This window comes from Stenella coeruleoalba, assembly GCF_951394435.1.
Source record: "Stenella coeruleoalba genome assembly, chromosome: 9".
Lineage (NCBI taxonomy): Eukaryota > Metazoa > Chordata > Mammalia > Artiodactyla > Delphinidae > Stenella > Stenella coeruleoalba.
The window spans coordinates 100047234-100062466 of NC_137155.1; the positions used below are offsets into that span (position 1 = coordinate 100047234).

Consider the following 15233-nt stretch of genomic DNA (forward strand, 5'->3'; position numbering starts at 1 on the left):
CATGCACAGAAAAAAAGGAATGAAATACATGCCTTGAGGAAAAGATGCCGAATAGGGCAGTGATGTTTAATAGAAGACAGGGCACTTCGGCTTAAAATAACATACCTGAACTAACTCCAAGATTTTAAAAGAACACAAATACAGTGCAAACAAGCAATCCCCAGAGAACAGGTAACTAATTAGATTTATACTTACTGACAAAGCCTGGACCAAAATTTGGAGGATTAGGCCTAGAAATCTGATGTGTTATACTGCCATCCTAAAATAAGTAAAATTTACAAATAGGTTTATTCCACATTTCAGTTCAAGGGGGAAAAAAAGGTTTAAAAAATGAAATAGAAAAAAAGAAATGGAGAGGGAAAAGAACTTTAACTTCTTATGACATCTTTAAAACTTTCATTTTTATAAAAAGTAGAATGAATTTTGTGGTGACAACCTAATTTCTGAACATTTTAAACTATCTCTGAACTGCTATATTTGCTAGATTTCAGTTGAAAAACAAATATGTCTGAAGGGGTTATTCATCAGAGATATAATAGCAGGGCAAATCAAATAGTGTTAGTATTATACTTAGCTAAAGATCCGTGTAGAACCCCACTTTTTGATGAAATCTACCTGGTTTCTTCTGCAACTAAGACTGAAACATGGGCTCCAGATTTACTGAATTCCACTCCACAACACAAAGTTATTTATGAACAAAAACCAATATCTCTAACAGACACAAATAATAAAACAAATATATACTAATTAAAAATGTTACTCTTATTTTCTCATTAAATGTCTTATATCTTCCAGGGAGACCAAATAGTTATCATCTCACAATTCCCTGGCAACAGCCTGATAAACAGAATTAACTTTGAAAAAGCCTTTACTGAGTTGTCACAAATTCTGTTAGGTATGAGCTGTATATAAGGTAATGTCTAAAAATGATACCAGCACCCAGAATACACTACATGTAAACCATATAATACTGCAAAGCAGGTGGTGTAACATTTAACAGATCAGGAAACAGAAGTTAAAAAATATGCCCAAAGTTGCACAATAAACTCATAGTGGAACTCAGATTATTTTAAAACTCCGCTATGAAGCCTATGCTTTTCCATTGTGTCAGATGGTCTCTCTTTTTTAATCAAAAGAATACAATTATCAGCATAATAAACCTGAAGCGTTAACCGGCAGGGTAAAGAAGAAAGTGCCAGAAAGACATAAAGAAAATAGGCAGCTTCTCTCTTTCCTCCCCCCACCCTGGCAGATACTTGAAAAAAAAAAGAAGAAAACACAATATGAAATGAGCAGTTCTACTTTCCTGGATATTGCTTGACACTAAATATTTACACTTTTTAAAGCTGATTATTGTGAACAGTAAATATTTCAAAAACTAAATTATTCCAAGGAATAAACTGTAGAACATGACTATCTATATCTAAATAAAATGATTATAATCATTATTTTCTACATTTTATAGCAGTTTTACATTTAAATGTAATGAATGAATTCTAAAATGCAGGACATGAAAATATCTCTGTGGGGTTGAAAGTAAATAAAAGCAAACCCCCAAACCCTAAGCATTTGGCTTCTCTCCAAGTGACCTTCTACCCTTAAAAATGTAGATCCTTTTCAGAAATTGTCAATTTTTAAACTTTGCCTTTCCCTTAAAAAATAATAAAATGTCTTTATTTCTGCTGAGCTGATAATATTGGTACATCCTGGCTGTGTTCTAGGACTTCTACTATTTTTTGGAAGAGGCCTCACCATAAAGAATAGCGAGAGACACAGGAAAACGTGCATTCTTAAGTGACTAGTTACAAGCAGCGGTACCTGAGTAACTGCCTGTGGAAGGAGAGTCTGGCCATCACCAGTCTGTGTTCCAGTCACGGACTGGCCCATAAAGGGGAACCTGTGAAAAGGAAGTACTAAGCATCAAATGAGAAGCATTTGGAACTAACATTATTTTTAAGTGCTTAACAATTTTCTCTTCCAGGGAAGAAGAGTAATGGCAGTGTCTTCCTCATCAAAAACATTTACTAAAGCCCTGTTTTTTGTGTCCCAACCTCACTACACAATTCTGTGAAGTGTGGATTCTTACTACCCTCATTTTAGTTTTGATGAAAAGGAAGATTCAGAGAGATTAAGTAACTTTCCCCACAGTGATGAGTGGGGCAGCGATGTCAATGAGGCTGTTCCAGAGGTTCCACGCTGTTATATGTCTCATTATACCTTAAAATTAACTCAAGCCTTTTAGATGAAAAATATAATGAAGACAATTTTCTTAGAATTTATGTACTAAAACTATTTATTCCAATCTTTATTTAAAAATAGTTGGGGGCTTCCCTGGTGGCGCAGTGGTTGAGAGTCTGCCTGCCGATGCAGGGGACACGGGTTCGTGCCCTGGTCCGGGAAGATCCCACATGCCGCGGAGCGGCTGGGACCGTGAGCCATGGCCGCTGAGCCTGCGCTCCGCAAAAACTTTTTGCATCCTAAAACAAAAGATGTATCTTAATTAAGAAGTTTCATACATTTTTTTAAACATCTTTATTGGAGTATAATTGCTTTACAATGGTGTGTTAGTTTCTGCTTTATAACAAAGTGAATCAGTTATACATATACATATGTTCCCATATCTCTTCCCTCTTGCATCACCCTCCCTCTCACCCTCCCTATCCCACCCCTCTAGGTGGTCACAAAGCACCGAGCTGATCTCCCTGTGCTATGAGGCTGCTTCCCCCTAGCTATCTATTTTACGTTTGGTAGTGTATATATGTCCATGCCACTCTCTCGCTTTGTCACAGCTTACCCTTCCCCCTCGCCATATCCTCAAGTCCATTCTCTAGTAGGTCTGTGTCTTTATTCCCGTCTTACCCCTAGGTTCTTCATGACCTTTTATTTTTTTTCTTAGATTCCATATATATGTGTTAGCATACGGTATTTGTTTTTCTCTTTCTGACTGAATTCACTCTGTATGACAGACTCTAGGTCCATCCACCTCACTACAAATAACTCAATTTCATTTCTTTTTATGGCTGAATACTATTCCATTGTATATATGTGCCGCATCTTCTTTATCCATTCATCTGTTGATGGACACTTAGGTTGCTTCCATGTCCTGGCTACTGTAAATAGAGCTGAAATGAACATTTTGGTACATGACTCTTTTTGAATTATGGTTTTCTCAGGGTATGTACCTGAGTAGTGGGATTGCTGGGTCGTATGGTAGTTCTATTTATAGTTTTTTAAGGAACCTCCATACTGTTCTCCATAGTGGCTGTATCAATTTACATTCCCACCAACAGTGCAAGAGGGTTCCCTTTTCTCCACACCCTCTCCAGCATTTATTGATTCTAGATTTTTTGATGATGGCCATTCTGACTTCATACATTTTTTTAAATGGATGGCTAGTGGGAAGCTGCTGCACAGCACAGGGAGATCAGCTTGGTGATTTGTGACCACCTAGAGGGGTGGGATAGGGAGGGTGGGAGGGAGGCTCAAGAGGGAGGAGACATGGGGATATATGTATGCATATGGCTGATTCACTTTGTTGTACAGCAGAAACTAATACAACATTGTAAATAAAGCATTTATACTCCAATAAAGATGTGAAAAAAATAAATAAAAAGAAAAAAAAGTTTCATACATTTTTATATCTAAATGTTAAAGCAAAGCAACACCTGGTCACTGACCAAGAGAAAGTCTATATGGTTCAAAATATCTGGCAAAACGTTACTTACTCTAATTAAATACTTCACAGAAACGTTACTGCTTTGATGAAAACACTGCCCCTAGAATTACCAAATGCATCAACATAACAAGATTATATTTTGCAAATTATTTATCAAACACTGTACCTTAATATCTGAGTACTACCATCATTTGGAACATATGCTTTTTAATTTTTTACTCAGCTTTTGATTCGTCTGTTACCCCCTGGCTCCACTACAGCCCTGGTGTGGAATAATCTCATAATCCCAAAAGCACTCACTGGCTGTCACCCTCAGTCAACTTATGACACCGCCTGAAGGAAGGACCATCACCTCTACTTCTTCAAAGTGCTCAGCAGAAGGGCTAACAACACACCTGATGACTAACAGATCAGTGTACCTGAGTGATATACACATGATGCTGAAGGAGCAGGGGTTCCGATTCTCAGGTGCATATTTTAAAGTACGTACAGAATTAAATTTAGCATTCCCTTCTATTTTGACTATGCTCAGCAAACTACAATATTATCAGCACTACTGTGACTTTGCACCAATAGAACTCGCATTATTTTCATAGCAAAAGTTGTTGCACATACCTAATAGGTCATTTAAGTTCATCACTATTTTGAAATTATGGTAGTTATTAGACTTACTGCCAAATTTATTAATGCATTAGAGAAGCACCATATGCTGTAACTTTTATATTTAAGTTAACTATATTTCAAATATAATTGATTTCCTCTGTAAAACCAATGTTTTTGGTTTTGCATTAAAATATTCTGAGGAGTTCAGGCTTCACTGGGATGTCAAAAAAGTTCAAGACATAAAAAAGTTACGAAGCCCCGTGACACAGAAATAGTGTTAACAGACATTGTGCAATAATGAAAATCAGGACTTCCCTGGTGGTGCAGTGGTTGAGAATCCACCTGCCAGTGCACGGGACACAGGTTCAAGCCCTGGTCCAGGAAGATCTCACATGCCGCGGAGCAACTAAGCCTCTGTGCCACAACTACTGAGTCTGCGCTCTAGAGCCCACAAGCCAAAACTACTGAAGCCCGCACGCCTAGAGCCTGTGCTCTGCAACAAGAGAAGCCACCGCAATGAGAAGCCCGTGCACTGCAACCAAGAGTAGCCCCCGCTCACCACAACTAGAGAAAGCCCGTGTGCAGCAACGAAGACCCAATGCAGCCAAAACTAAATAATAAATAATTTTTGTTAAAAAACTGAGGAGCCTTCTAGAATAAGCTCTCACTGCCAAGAATGGTCAATTTGAACATCGCTAAGGTTAACAGCTGCAACAGACTAAGAAACACATCAAATGTATTTAAAAAAAAATAATAAAATAATGAAAATCACTAGAAACTACAATCTCTTCTTTGATCTCAACAATGCTTCTTGGAATTCCCTGGTGATGCAGTGGTTAAGAATCCTCCTGCCAATGCAGGGGACACGGGTTCCATCCCTGGTCCGGGAAGATCCCACATGTTGCAGAGCAGCTAAGCCCGTGCGCCACAACTACTGAGCCTGCGCTCTAGGGCCCGCGAGCCACAACTATTGAGCCCGCGTGCCTAGAGCCCGTGCTCCGCAACAAGAGAAGCCACCGCAATGAGAAGCCTGCGCACCGCAACGAAGAGTAGCCCCCGCTCATCGCAACTAGAGAAAGCCCGTGCGCAGCAACAAAGACCTGACGCAGACATAAATAAATAAATTAATTTAAAAAACAAACAAACAAAATGCTTCTTAACCATTTCCAAAGTATCTCAACAAAGCACCTTTAAGGATTCCCAATTTATTTGAAAGATCATGTTTATCATAAATTCATGTAGATTTCATATTCAATTCCATAATCATCCACATTCAACAAGATAATTAAGCTAAATTGAGGCTCTATGCCTACTCTATTGAAAGAGGTTCTCAAACAGCAATGTGCGTAAGAATTGCCCATGGCGCTCACTAAAACTACAGACATACAAGCACCATTTCCAGATATTCTGATTCAGTAGGTTTGTGGTTGAGTAAATGAACCTGCATTTTTTAAAAAAACTACCACATAATTCTGATGATGGTCCATGAGCAAAACTTAAGAAACACTACCTGTGGTTATTTAATACCCCTTAGGGGGTGTAAATACCTAATTTCAGAAATCCAGATACTCAAATAACTCATAATCTTCTCTAATGTATAATTTTCCATTTTTTCTGCTAATAGTGGAAAGGCTTACAAAGTTTCCAAATGCTAACTTTCAAATGTCCTCTGATGGAATAAAAAATAGTCCCAGGCTGAAATAAACTACCTTTTGTTCTCAGCACAGAACAGTTTACTTTCTGTTTTCCTGCCTATCCTTCCATCCTCACCTATTCAGGATGAAGCAACTCTGTCCCATGCAGCTCCTGGGTAGCATTAACTATTCTAAAGGTATGCAAACAGGCATACACTTCAATACTTTGGATTTCCTGCTTAATCAAGTCAATCTTTCAAACCATTCTATGATGTTTTATTATGTTTACCCTGAAACGAATGGAAACTTAACCTTTACATTTGTACAGCATTTTGCATTTGATCATATTCAGCTGACATCACAACCAACTGAAATATTTATTGTTCATATTCCTAGAATACAAGTTTTGAGTTACTATACGCTCCTTCTAGTAACCAGTAATAATTGCATGCACTTCTTGATGCACAGTAAGAATGAGAAACATCTTCACCTACCTGTTCATAACCATTGGTGGCATGCCCATATTGTTTTGTGCCATTACTTTATTTATGCCTTTAAGGGCCACCATTTTGGCTTTCATTATAGGATCTGTAATTGCATCAAAATCTAAAGGAGAAATATATTTTAAAGTTACTTATTTCATAGTATTTGGTTCAAGTGACACTAAAAGGTAACATAACTATCACAAACATTACGTAACTTACAGACTCTTATTCCTTATTATTTAATAATCACTCTTATAGGTCCTATACCAGGTAAGGAAGGAATTATGAGATGGCAAGAACCTCATCCTGAATTTAATCCCACCTAAGTGATCCACACTTTTAATACGTTAGTACTGCAAGAATCAAAACAAGGTGCTTGTGAAATGTAAGAGAGATTATACCAGTAATCTAAAGCAATGCAATTCCTTTCACCCAAACTTTCACAATTCTAAGCAGAATTGCTTCTTTAGTAATGTTCCATCATGAATGAGAATTTGCAGTTATTACCAATACTAAGGAATTCCACTAAATTGGTTATTGCTCTTTATGAGAAAAATGTATCAATTTCTTACAAGAAACATAGGCTACTGACAAAAGACCTCTTTGCATATAAATAAAAAAGAAATGGACCAATATGATGGAATTGGTAATGTACGAAGGACAGAAGGTCAGTTTTACTGTTTAGAAGAAAGCATTCCTTGGACATGTGTCCTTTGATTGCTAATTCTTTCTCTTAGAGGCACTCAGGTATTTTTTACTGCATTGCTGTTCTATTGGGGGGGGGGCGTTCCCCAAATTAGTAAGCTATTGGAAGTTAAAGAGCTTCATATAACAAAAAAAAAAATGCCAAGCATTCATTGTGCATAATAGGACAGTAAGAAGTTTACTCCTAGCAGAGTTGCTTTAAATTCACCTTTCAGTGACTCTGAAAATACATGGTAATAATGGTTAGAAGTCAGGAACTAAAAAAGATTTATTTCTATTAAACAATCCCATAAAAGACAGACTTGAGAAAGTCTGAAACTCAGAGTTTTGAATCTCTTGATGTACCTGGGAGGAATCTAAAACTCTTAATCACGTTCATTTCAAAGCTGAAGGAGGAACAGAAATACAACCCTCAGTGCTCTAGTCCACATGTAATTTAATACACAAATCTTGTAAGCACTGCATCCCACCCCATGCCCACCGTAGTTATTTCTGAAACTCCGAGGAATTCCTACCGATATTAGGGAAGAACGGTTCAGACCGCTGACGGATCATGGCTTGCATCTGTCTTTGCTGTTGCTGTTCTTGTCTCTCTTGATCCAAAAGGTCCTGCAGAAGTAGAGGCTGCTCCTCCAGAAGGAGGGGCCTCTCTCTATTCTGCTGGGCGGCCGTCTGAGGGACCATCAGCTGCTGGGGCCCAGACATGCCACTGGCAGCAGACTGACTTGTCAGAGGTACAGTCTGATTCACAGGCTTTCCTGTTCCAAAACTGCGATGCACTGTTGGCTGACCCTGAATGAATCCTGGACTCACCTGCACACCCTGAGGGAAAGTATGGTTTAATCTAGGGACTACTGTCACATTAGAATTCAAGGTATTATCCAAAGCATGACCAGGCGGTGTCATTAGAGGGGGAGGCAAACTTGACACATGACTGGACGGTGAGGCCGGCAAAGTTGGTGGTGGAGACCCCAATGGCCTAACGTCTGAATTATCAGATTTTTCATTAGCAAGTAGACTTGAGAGAACTGGAGTTGACCCAGGTATGCTGCAAGAGTTTATCACACCTTCAGCAGGCAGCTGCGTGGACCCACGAACACTTGTGCTGGAGCCAGCCGTTTCTCGATTAGTTCTTTTCTCAAGTAGATCTGCATCACAGGACTGCAAAGAAGCTTGTTCCCCATCATTCGCGTCTGTCTGAGCAGGGGCCTGTGGGCAGGGAGCGTCAACAGCATCTTTACCCTCGTCACTTTTCTCACTTTCACATTTGGTTTCCCCTTTAGAATCTGGAGACAGTACTTCTGTTTTAATCTCACTGCTGACAGTGGATTTTTTCCAAGGAGAATGTTTATCAGAAGGAACCATACTTTTGTCATCCTGCTCCTTTTTTGGGGGTTCAACAGATACACACTGATTATCTAACTTATCATCAATTGGAACATTAAGATCCAGTTCCTCGTTAAACATGCTTTTCTTATCTCCCAGGTCAAGTTCTGGATCTGTATATGCAATGATATCAAATTCTCCTGACCTTAAGAGGTCATCCAGGTTGGGATCATTAGTTTCCAAATTACCTAAAGTATCCAATTCATCTCCCTTGCCATCCTCTGTATCGAGATTTAAATTTTCAAGATCTTCATCATCTAAGTCTTTGACTTCAACCCCCTCGAGGTCTTTAACATCTAGTTCTTTGACAGATGGGTCATCAGAATCAAGCTTTTCTTCGAGACCACCAGAAGACTGGGTGGTTATCTGCAAATTATCAGATGTTGTTTCAGCTGGTGTAGATGTTGACAAAGGGGCCTCTGAAAACTCACCACCTAAGGGGTGGCTCAGAGGCCTCATGACCACAGAAGATGAATGGACAGGGTGGCTCTGCTCTTGCTGAGATGGCGGCACTTGTTCCAAATCTGGATGCACAGGCAGCGGATGAGGGAGACCTTGGGAAGGTCGTCTCATGGGGTCTGTGTGCCTAGGGCCTGGAAAGTCTGGCCGGGGAATGAAGTTTCCATGTCTTGGATGAGAAGGTGCCTCTATAACATTGCCAGGAGAAGCAGGGAAGGGCATCCGAGGCCTTCCATCAGGGGTCCTGTGCCTCAATTCAATAAATGCTTGGCCCAGTATGTTGTGCTGCTGAACTGACAGGCTCTGTGGCGAAAAATGTGGAGGAAGTCCGCCTGGATTATTCGTTTGTGAGTTATTTAAAGGCCTGGGCATATCTACAGACATAGATCTTCTCAGCTGTGGAGGAACTCCAGATCCTTGTATTTGCTGAGGAGGTACAAGGAAGCGTTCCTGACTTGACAAGGTACCGTGACTACCTCCTGGAAATCCAAATCTAAAAGAAGACATTAAAAAAGCATATCGTCAATATAAAGTATTATTCTGAATTGAGTTAGGTTGATAAAAAGGAAAAGTTTTAGATTAAACGCAGATACAAAATTAATGTTGCCAAATACAATGACGTAGCAAAAAGAAAATAATCACCATTAGCAGCTACTTATAAAGTATCTATATGCAAGTAAATATTTGCCAAGTATCCTATAATAAATACCATATCCAAGCTCTAAAGGCATATGATCTAACAGATAACACAGACAAAGACAAAGCAAAGCCACCAAGCAGATGGAATCAGGTGCTTAGAAATCAGCAGATACGACTGGAGTTGCAAAGGAGTCCATTTCTTTCTTCTATATCTAGGGAGGCTATGATACGGAGGAAGCTGATTTGGGGGGATGCTTGAATGAAGGCAGGACGTCTAATGAAGTGTACTAGAGAGACTTTATAGGCCTCTGCAGATGAGAAGACAAAGGCATGATGCCTGGACAGGTTAACCTATTATTTGCTAAAAAGGAATGAGGACTGGGGGTAGTAAGACAAAGAATGATAGGCATTATCTGCAAAGATTCAGTAAATGAATAAATTATACAAATACTTTTATTTATATTGTACCTCATTCTAGAAAAAACTAAAGGCAATTTACAAATAAATACAAAACAGAGCAACAGAGAAAAACCTGCAAGCAAGATTACTCTACCCAGCAAGGATCTCATTCAGATTTGATGGAGAAATTAGAACCTTTACAGACAAGCAAAAGCTAAAAGAGTTCAGCACCACCAAACCACCTTTACAACAAATGCTCAAGGAACGTCCCTAGGCAAGAAACACAAGAGAAGGAAAAGATCTAAAATAATAAACCCAAAACAATTAAGAAAATGGGAATAGGAACATAGATATCGATAATTACCTTAAATGTTAATGGACTAAATGCTCCCACCAAAAGACACAGATTGGCTGAATGGATACAAAAACAAGACCCATATATATGCTGTCTACAAGAGACCCACTTCAGACCTAGAGACACAACAGACTGAAAGTAAGGGGATGGAAAAAGATATTCCATGCAAATGGAAGCCAAAAGAAAGCTGGAGTAGCAATTCTCATATCAGACAAAATAGACTTTAAAATAAAGACTATTAGAAGAGACAAAGAAGGACACTACATAATGATCAAGGGATCAACCCAAGAAGAAGATATAACAATTGTAAATATTTATGCACCCAAAATAGGAGCACCTCAATACATAAGGCAAATACTAACAGCCATAAAAGGGGAAATCGACAGTAACACATTCATAGTAGGGGACTTTAACACCCTATACTTTCACCAATGGACAGATCATCCAAAATGAAAATAAATAAGGAAACACAAGCTTTAAATGATACATTAAACAAGATGGACTTAATTGATATTTATAGGACATTCCATCCAAAAACAACAGAATACACATTTTTCTCAAGTGCTCATGGAACATTCTCCAGGATAGATCATATGTTAGGTCACAAATCAAGTCTTGGTAAATTTAAGAAAATTGAATCAAGTACCTTTTCTGACCACAACGCTATGAGACTAGATATCAATTACAGGAAAAGATCTGTAAAAAATACAAACACATGGAGGCTAAACAATACACTACTTAACAATGAAGTGATCACTGAAGAAATCAAAGAGGAAATTAAAAAATACCTAGAAACAAATGACAATGGAGACACGACGACCCAAAACCTATGGGATGCAGCAAAAGCAGCTCTAAGAGGGAAGTTTATAGCAATACAAGCCCACCTTAAGAAACAGGAAACACCTCGAATAAACAACTTAAACTTGCACCTAAAGCAATTAGAGAAGGAAGAACAAAAAAACCCCAAAGTTAGCAGAAGGAAAGAAATCATAAAGATCAGATCAGAAATAAATGAAAAAGAAATGAAGGAAACGATAGCAAAGATCAATAAAACTAAAAGCTGATTCTTTGAGAAGATAAACAAAATTGATAAACCATTAGCCAGACTCATCAAGAAAAAAAGGGAGAAGACTCAAATCAATAGAATTAGAAATGAAAAAGGAGAAGTAACAACTGACACTGCAGAAATACAAAAGATCATGAGAGATTACTACAAGCAACTCTATGCCAATAAAATGGACAACCTGGAAGAAATGGACAAATTCTTAGAAATGCACAACCTGCCAAGACTGAATCAGGAAGAAATAGAAAATATGAACAGACCAATCACAAGCACTGAAATTGAAACTCTGATTAAAAATCTTCCAGTAAACAAAAGCCCAGGACCAGATGGCTTCACAGGCGAATTCTATCAAACATTTAGAGAAGAGCTAACACCTATCCTTCTCAAACTCTTCCAAAATATAGCAGAGGGAGGAACACTCCCAAATTCATTCTATGAGGAAACCATCACATTGATACCAAAACCAGACAAGGATGTCACAAAGAAAGAAAACTACAGGCCAATATCACTGATGAACATAGATGCAAAAATCCTCAACAAACTACTAGCAAACAGAATCCAACAGCACATTAAAAGGATCATACACCATGATCAAGTGGGGTTTATCCCAGGAATGCAAGGATTCTTCAATATACGCAAATCAACGTGATACACCATATTAACAAATTGAAGAAGAAAAACCATATGATCATCTCAATAGATGCAGAGAAAGCTTTCGACAAAATTCAACACCCATTTATGATAAAAACCCTCCAGAAAGCAGGCATAGAGGGAACTTTCCTCAACATAATAAAGGCCATATATGACAAACCCACAACCAACAGCGTCCTCAATGGTGAAAAACTGAAAGCATTTCCACTAAGATCAGGAACAAGACAAGGTTGCCCACTCCCACCACTCTTATTCAACATAGTTTTGGAAGTTTTAGCCACAGCAATCAGAGAAGAAAAGGAAATAAAAGGAATCCAAATCAGAAAAGAAGAAATAAAGCTGTCACTGTTTGTAGATGACATGATACTATACACAGAGGATCCTAAAGATGCTACCAGAAAACTACTAGAGCTAATCAATGAATTTGGTAAAGTAGCAGGATACAAAATTAATGCACAGAAATCTCTGGCATTCCTATACACTAATGATGAAAAACCTGAAAGTGAAATCAAGAAAACACTCCCATTTACCATTGCAACAAAAAGAATAAAGTATCTAGGAATAAACCTACCGAAGGAGACAAAAGACCTGTATGCAGAAAATTATAAGACGCTGATGAAAGAAATTAAAGATGATACAAATAGATGGTGAGATATACCATGTTCTTGGATTGGAAGAATCAACATTGTGAAAATGACTCTACTACCCAAAGCAATCTACAGATTCAATGCAATCCCTATCAAACTACCACTGGCATTTTTCACAGAACTAGAACAAAAAATTTCACAATTTGTATGGAAACACAAAAGACCCCGAATAGCCAAAACAATCTTGAGAACGAAAAACGGAGCTGGAGGAATCAGGCTCCCTGACTTCAGACTGTACTACAAAGCTACAGTAATCAAGACAGTATGGCACTGGCACAAAAACAGAAAGATAGATCAATGGAACAGGATAGAAAGCACAGGGATGAACCCACGCACATATGGTCACCTTATCTTTGATAAAGGAGGCAGAAATGTACAGTGGCGAAAGGACAGCCTCTTCAATAAGTGGTGCTGGGAAAACTGGACAGGTACATGTAAAAGTATGGGATTAGATCACTCCCCAACACCATACACAAAAATAAGCTCAAAATGGATTAAAGACATAAATGTAAGGCCAGAAACTATCAAACTCTTAGAGGAAAACATAGGCAGAACACTCTATGACATAAATCACAGCAAGATCCTTTTTGACCCACCTCCTAGAGAAATGGAAATAAAAACAAAAATAAACAAATGGGACCTAATGAAACTTCAAAGCTTTTGCACAGCAAAGGAAACCATAAACAAGACCAAAAGACAACCCTCAGAATGGGAGAAAATATTTGCGAATGAAGCAACGGACAAAGGATTAATTTCCAAAATTTATAAGCAGCTCATGCAGCTCAATAACAAAAATACAAACAACCCAATCCATAAATGGGCAGAAGACCTAAACAGACATTTCTCCAAAGAAGATATACAGACTGCCAACAAACACATGAAAGGATGCTCAACATCATTAATCATTAGAGAAATGCAAATCAAAACTACAATGAGATATCATCTCACACCAGTCAGAATGGCCATCATCAAAAGATCTACAAACAATAAATGCTGGAGAGGGTGTGGAGAAAAGGGAACACTCTTGCACTGCTGGTGGGAATGTGAATTGGTACAGCCACTATGGAGAACAGTATGGAGGTTCCTTAAAAAACTAAAAATGACCCAGTAAATGACCCAGTAATCCCACTACTAGGCATATACCCTGAGAAAACCATAATTCAAAAAGAGTCATGTACCAAAATGTTCATTGCAGCTCTATTTACAGTAGCCAGGACATGGAAGCAAGCTAAGTGTCCAACATCAGATGAATGGATAAAGAAGGTGTGGCACATATATACAATGGAATATTACTCAGACATAAAAAAATGAAATTGATCTATCTGTAATGAGGTGGATAGACCTATAATCTGTCATACAGAGTGAGGTAAGGCAGAAAGAGAAAGACAAATACCATATGCTAACACATATATATGTAATTTAAGGAAAAAAAAATGTCATGAAGAACCCAGGGGTAAGACAGGAATAAAGACACAGACCTACCGGAGAACGGACTTGAGGATATGGGGAGGGGGAAGGGTAAGCTGTGACAAAGCGAGAGAGTGGCATGGACATATATGCACTACCAAAGGTAAGGTAGATAGCTAGCGGGAAGCAGCCGCATAGCACAGGGAGATCAGCTAGGTGCTTTGTGACCGCCTGGAGAGGTGGGATAGGGAGGGTGGGAGGGAGGGAGATGCAAGAGGGAAGAGATATGGGAACATATGTATATGTATAACTGATTCATTTTGTTATAAAGCAGAAACAAAGAAACAAAAAAAAGATAGCAGACTGCGTATGTCTGACAATCTTTAAAAATCCTACCAGGATTACCACAAAAAATCTGAAGACTGACTCCAAAATTCCAACCTTTTTGTTTCTAAAAGTATTTCCTTTGGAATTTAATTTGCTTACAATAATAAAATTGTAATGTAATTTTTTCCAAAAAAAAAATAGCAACAGGCAAAAGGAGAAAGAGAAAAGGAAAACAAGGGTAAACCTTTAACATGGAGGGAGGTATTAGACTAAAAACTATACCTGATAAAATGAAAAGCATATGTTAAAGAAATATTATTATGTTATAATATAATCCTTATTATAACTCAGGCCTACATTTGGCTTTGATTGTTCTACTAGCCACTTCAAAGATGGAAACCACTCATCACAAAAAATTCCTACAGGAAAACATCCTTTCAATTTTGAAATTTCCACAAATATTTACCATGTAAATTAAAATTAAAAATCTAAGGAGAGAATAATTCTCACTCATCACATCACAGTAGGCTTTGAAGGAATAGGGCAGTGACATTTTAAAGGTTTGACTGGTAGGATAAACTCCATCGCTGTGGCTGTGACGTAAGGCTAGTACAGTCAGTATTTAATAACAAACGGAGTGCTTTTACACTCTGTTGGGTACTGAGGGGTTTAAAGAAAAACCCACGACCTCTCATTAGTGAAAAATAATGTTGATCATATCTCAAAGGGATCAAAAAGTAAAAAACAGCATAAACTTCTTGATTAAGAGTAATTTCAAAGAATATATATACATATGT

At 38.2% G+C, this 15233-nt stretch overlaps 1 protein-coding gene across 5 annotated transcripts in view; it reads right to left on the reverse strand.

Moving 5' to 3' along the window:
• Positions 1 to 15233, reverse strand: part of KMT2C (lysine methyltransferase 2C) — a 293733-nt gene that overhangs the window by 32097 nt on the left and 246403 nt on the right. For all 5 annotated transcript variants that reach the window (XM_079931158.1, XM_079931159.1, XM_079931156.1 and 2 more), the window contains 4 exons: positions 7619 to 9441; positions 6408 to 6519; positions 1819 to 1897; positions 196 to 259 (listed from right to left, as the gene is read on the reverse strand). In XM_079931158.1, the coding sequence (XP_079787284.1) occupies positions 196 to 259; positions 1819 to 1897; positions 6408 to 6519; positions 7619 to 9441 (2078 nt within the window). The remainder of the gene's footprint in view (positions 1 to 195; positions 260 to 1818; positions 1898 to 6407; positions 6520 to 7618; positions 9442 to 15233) is intronic.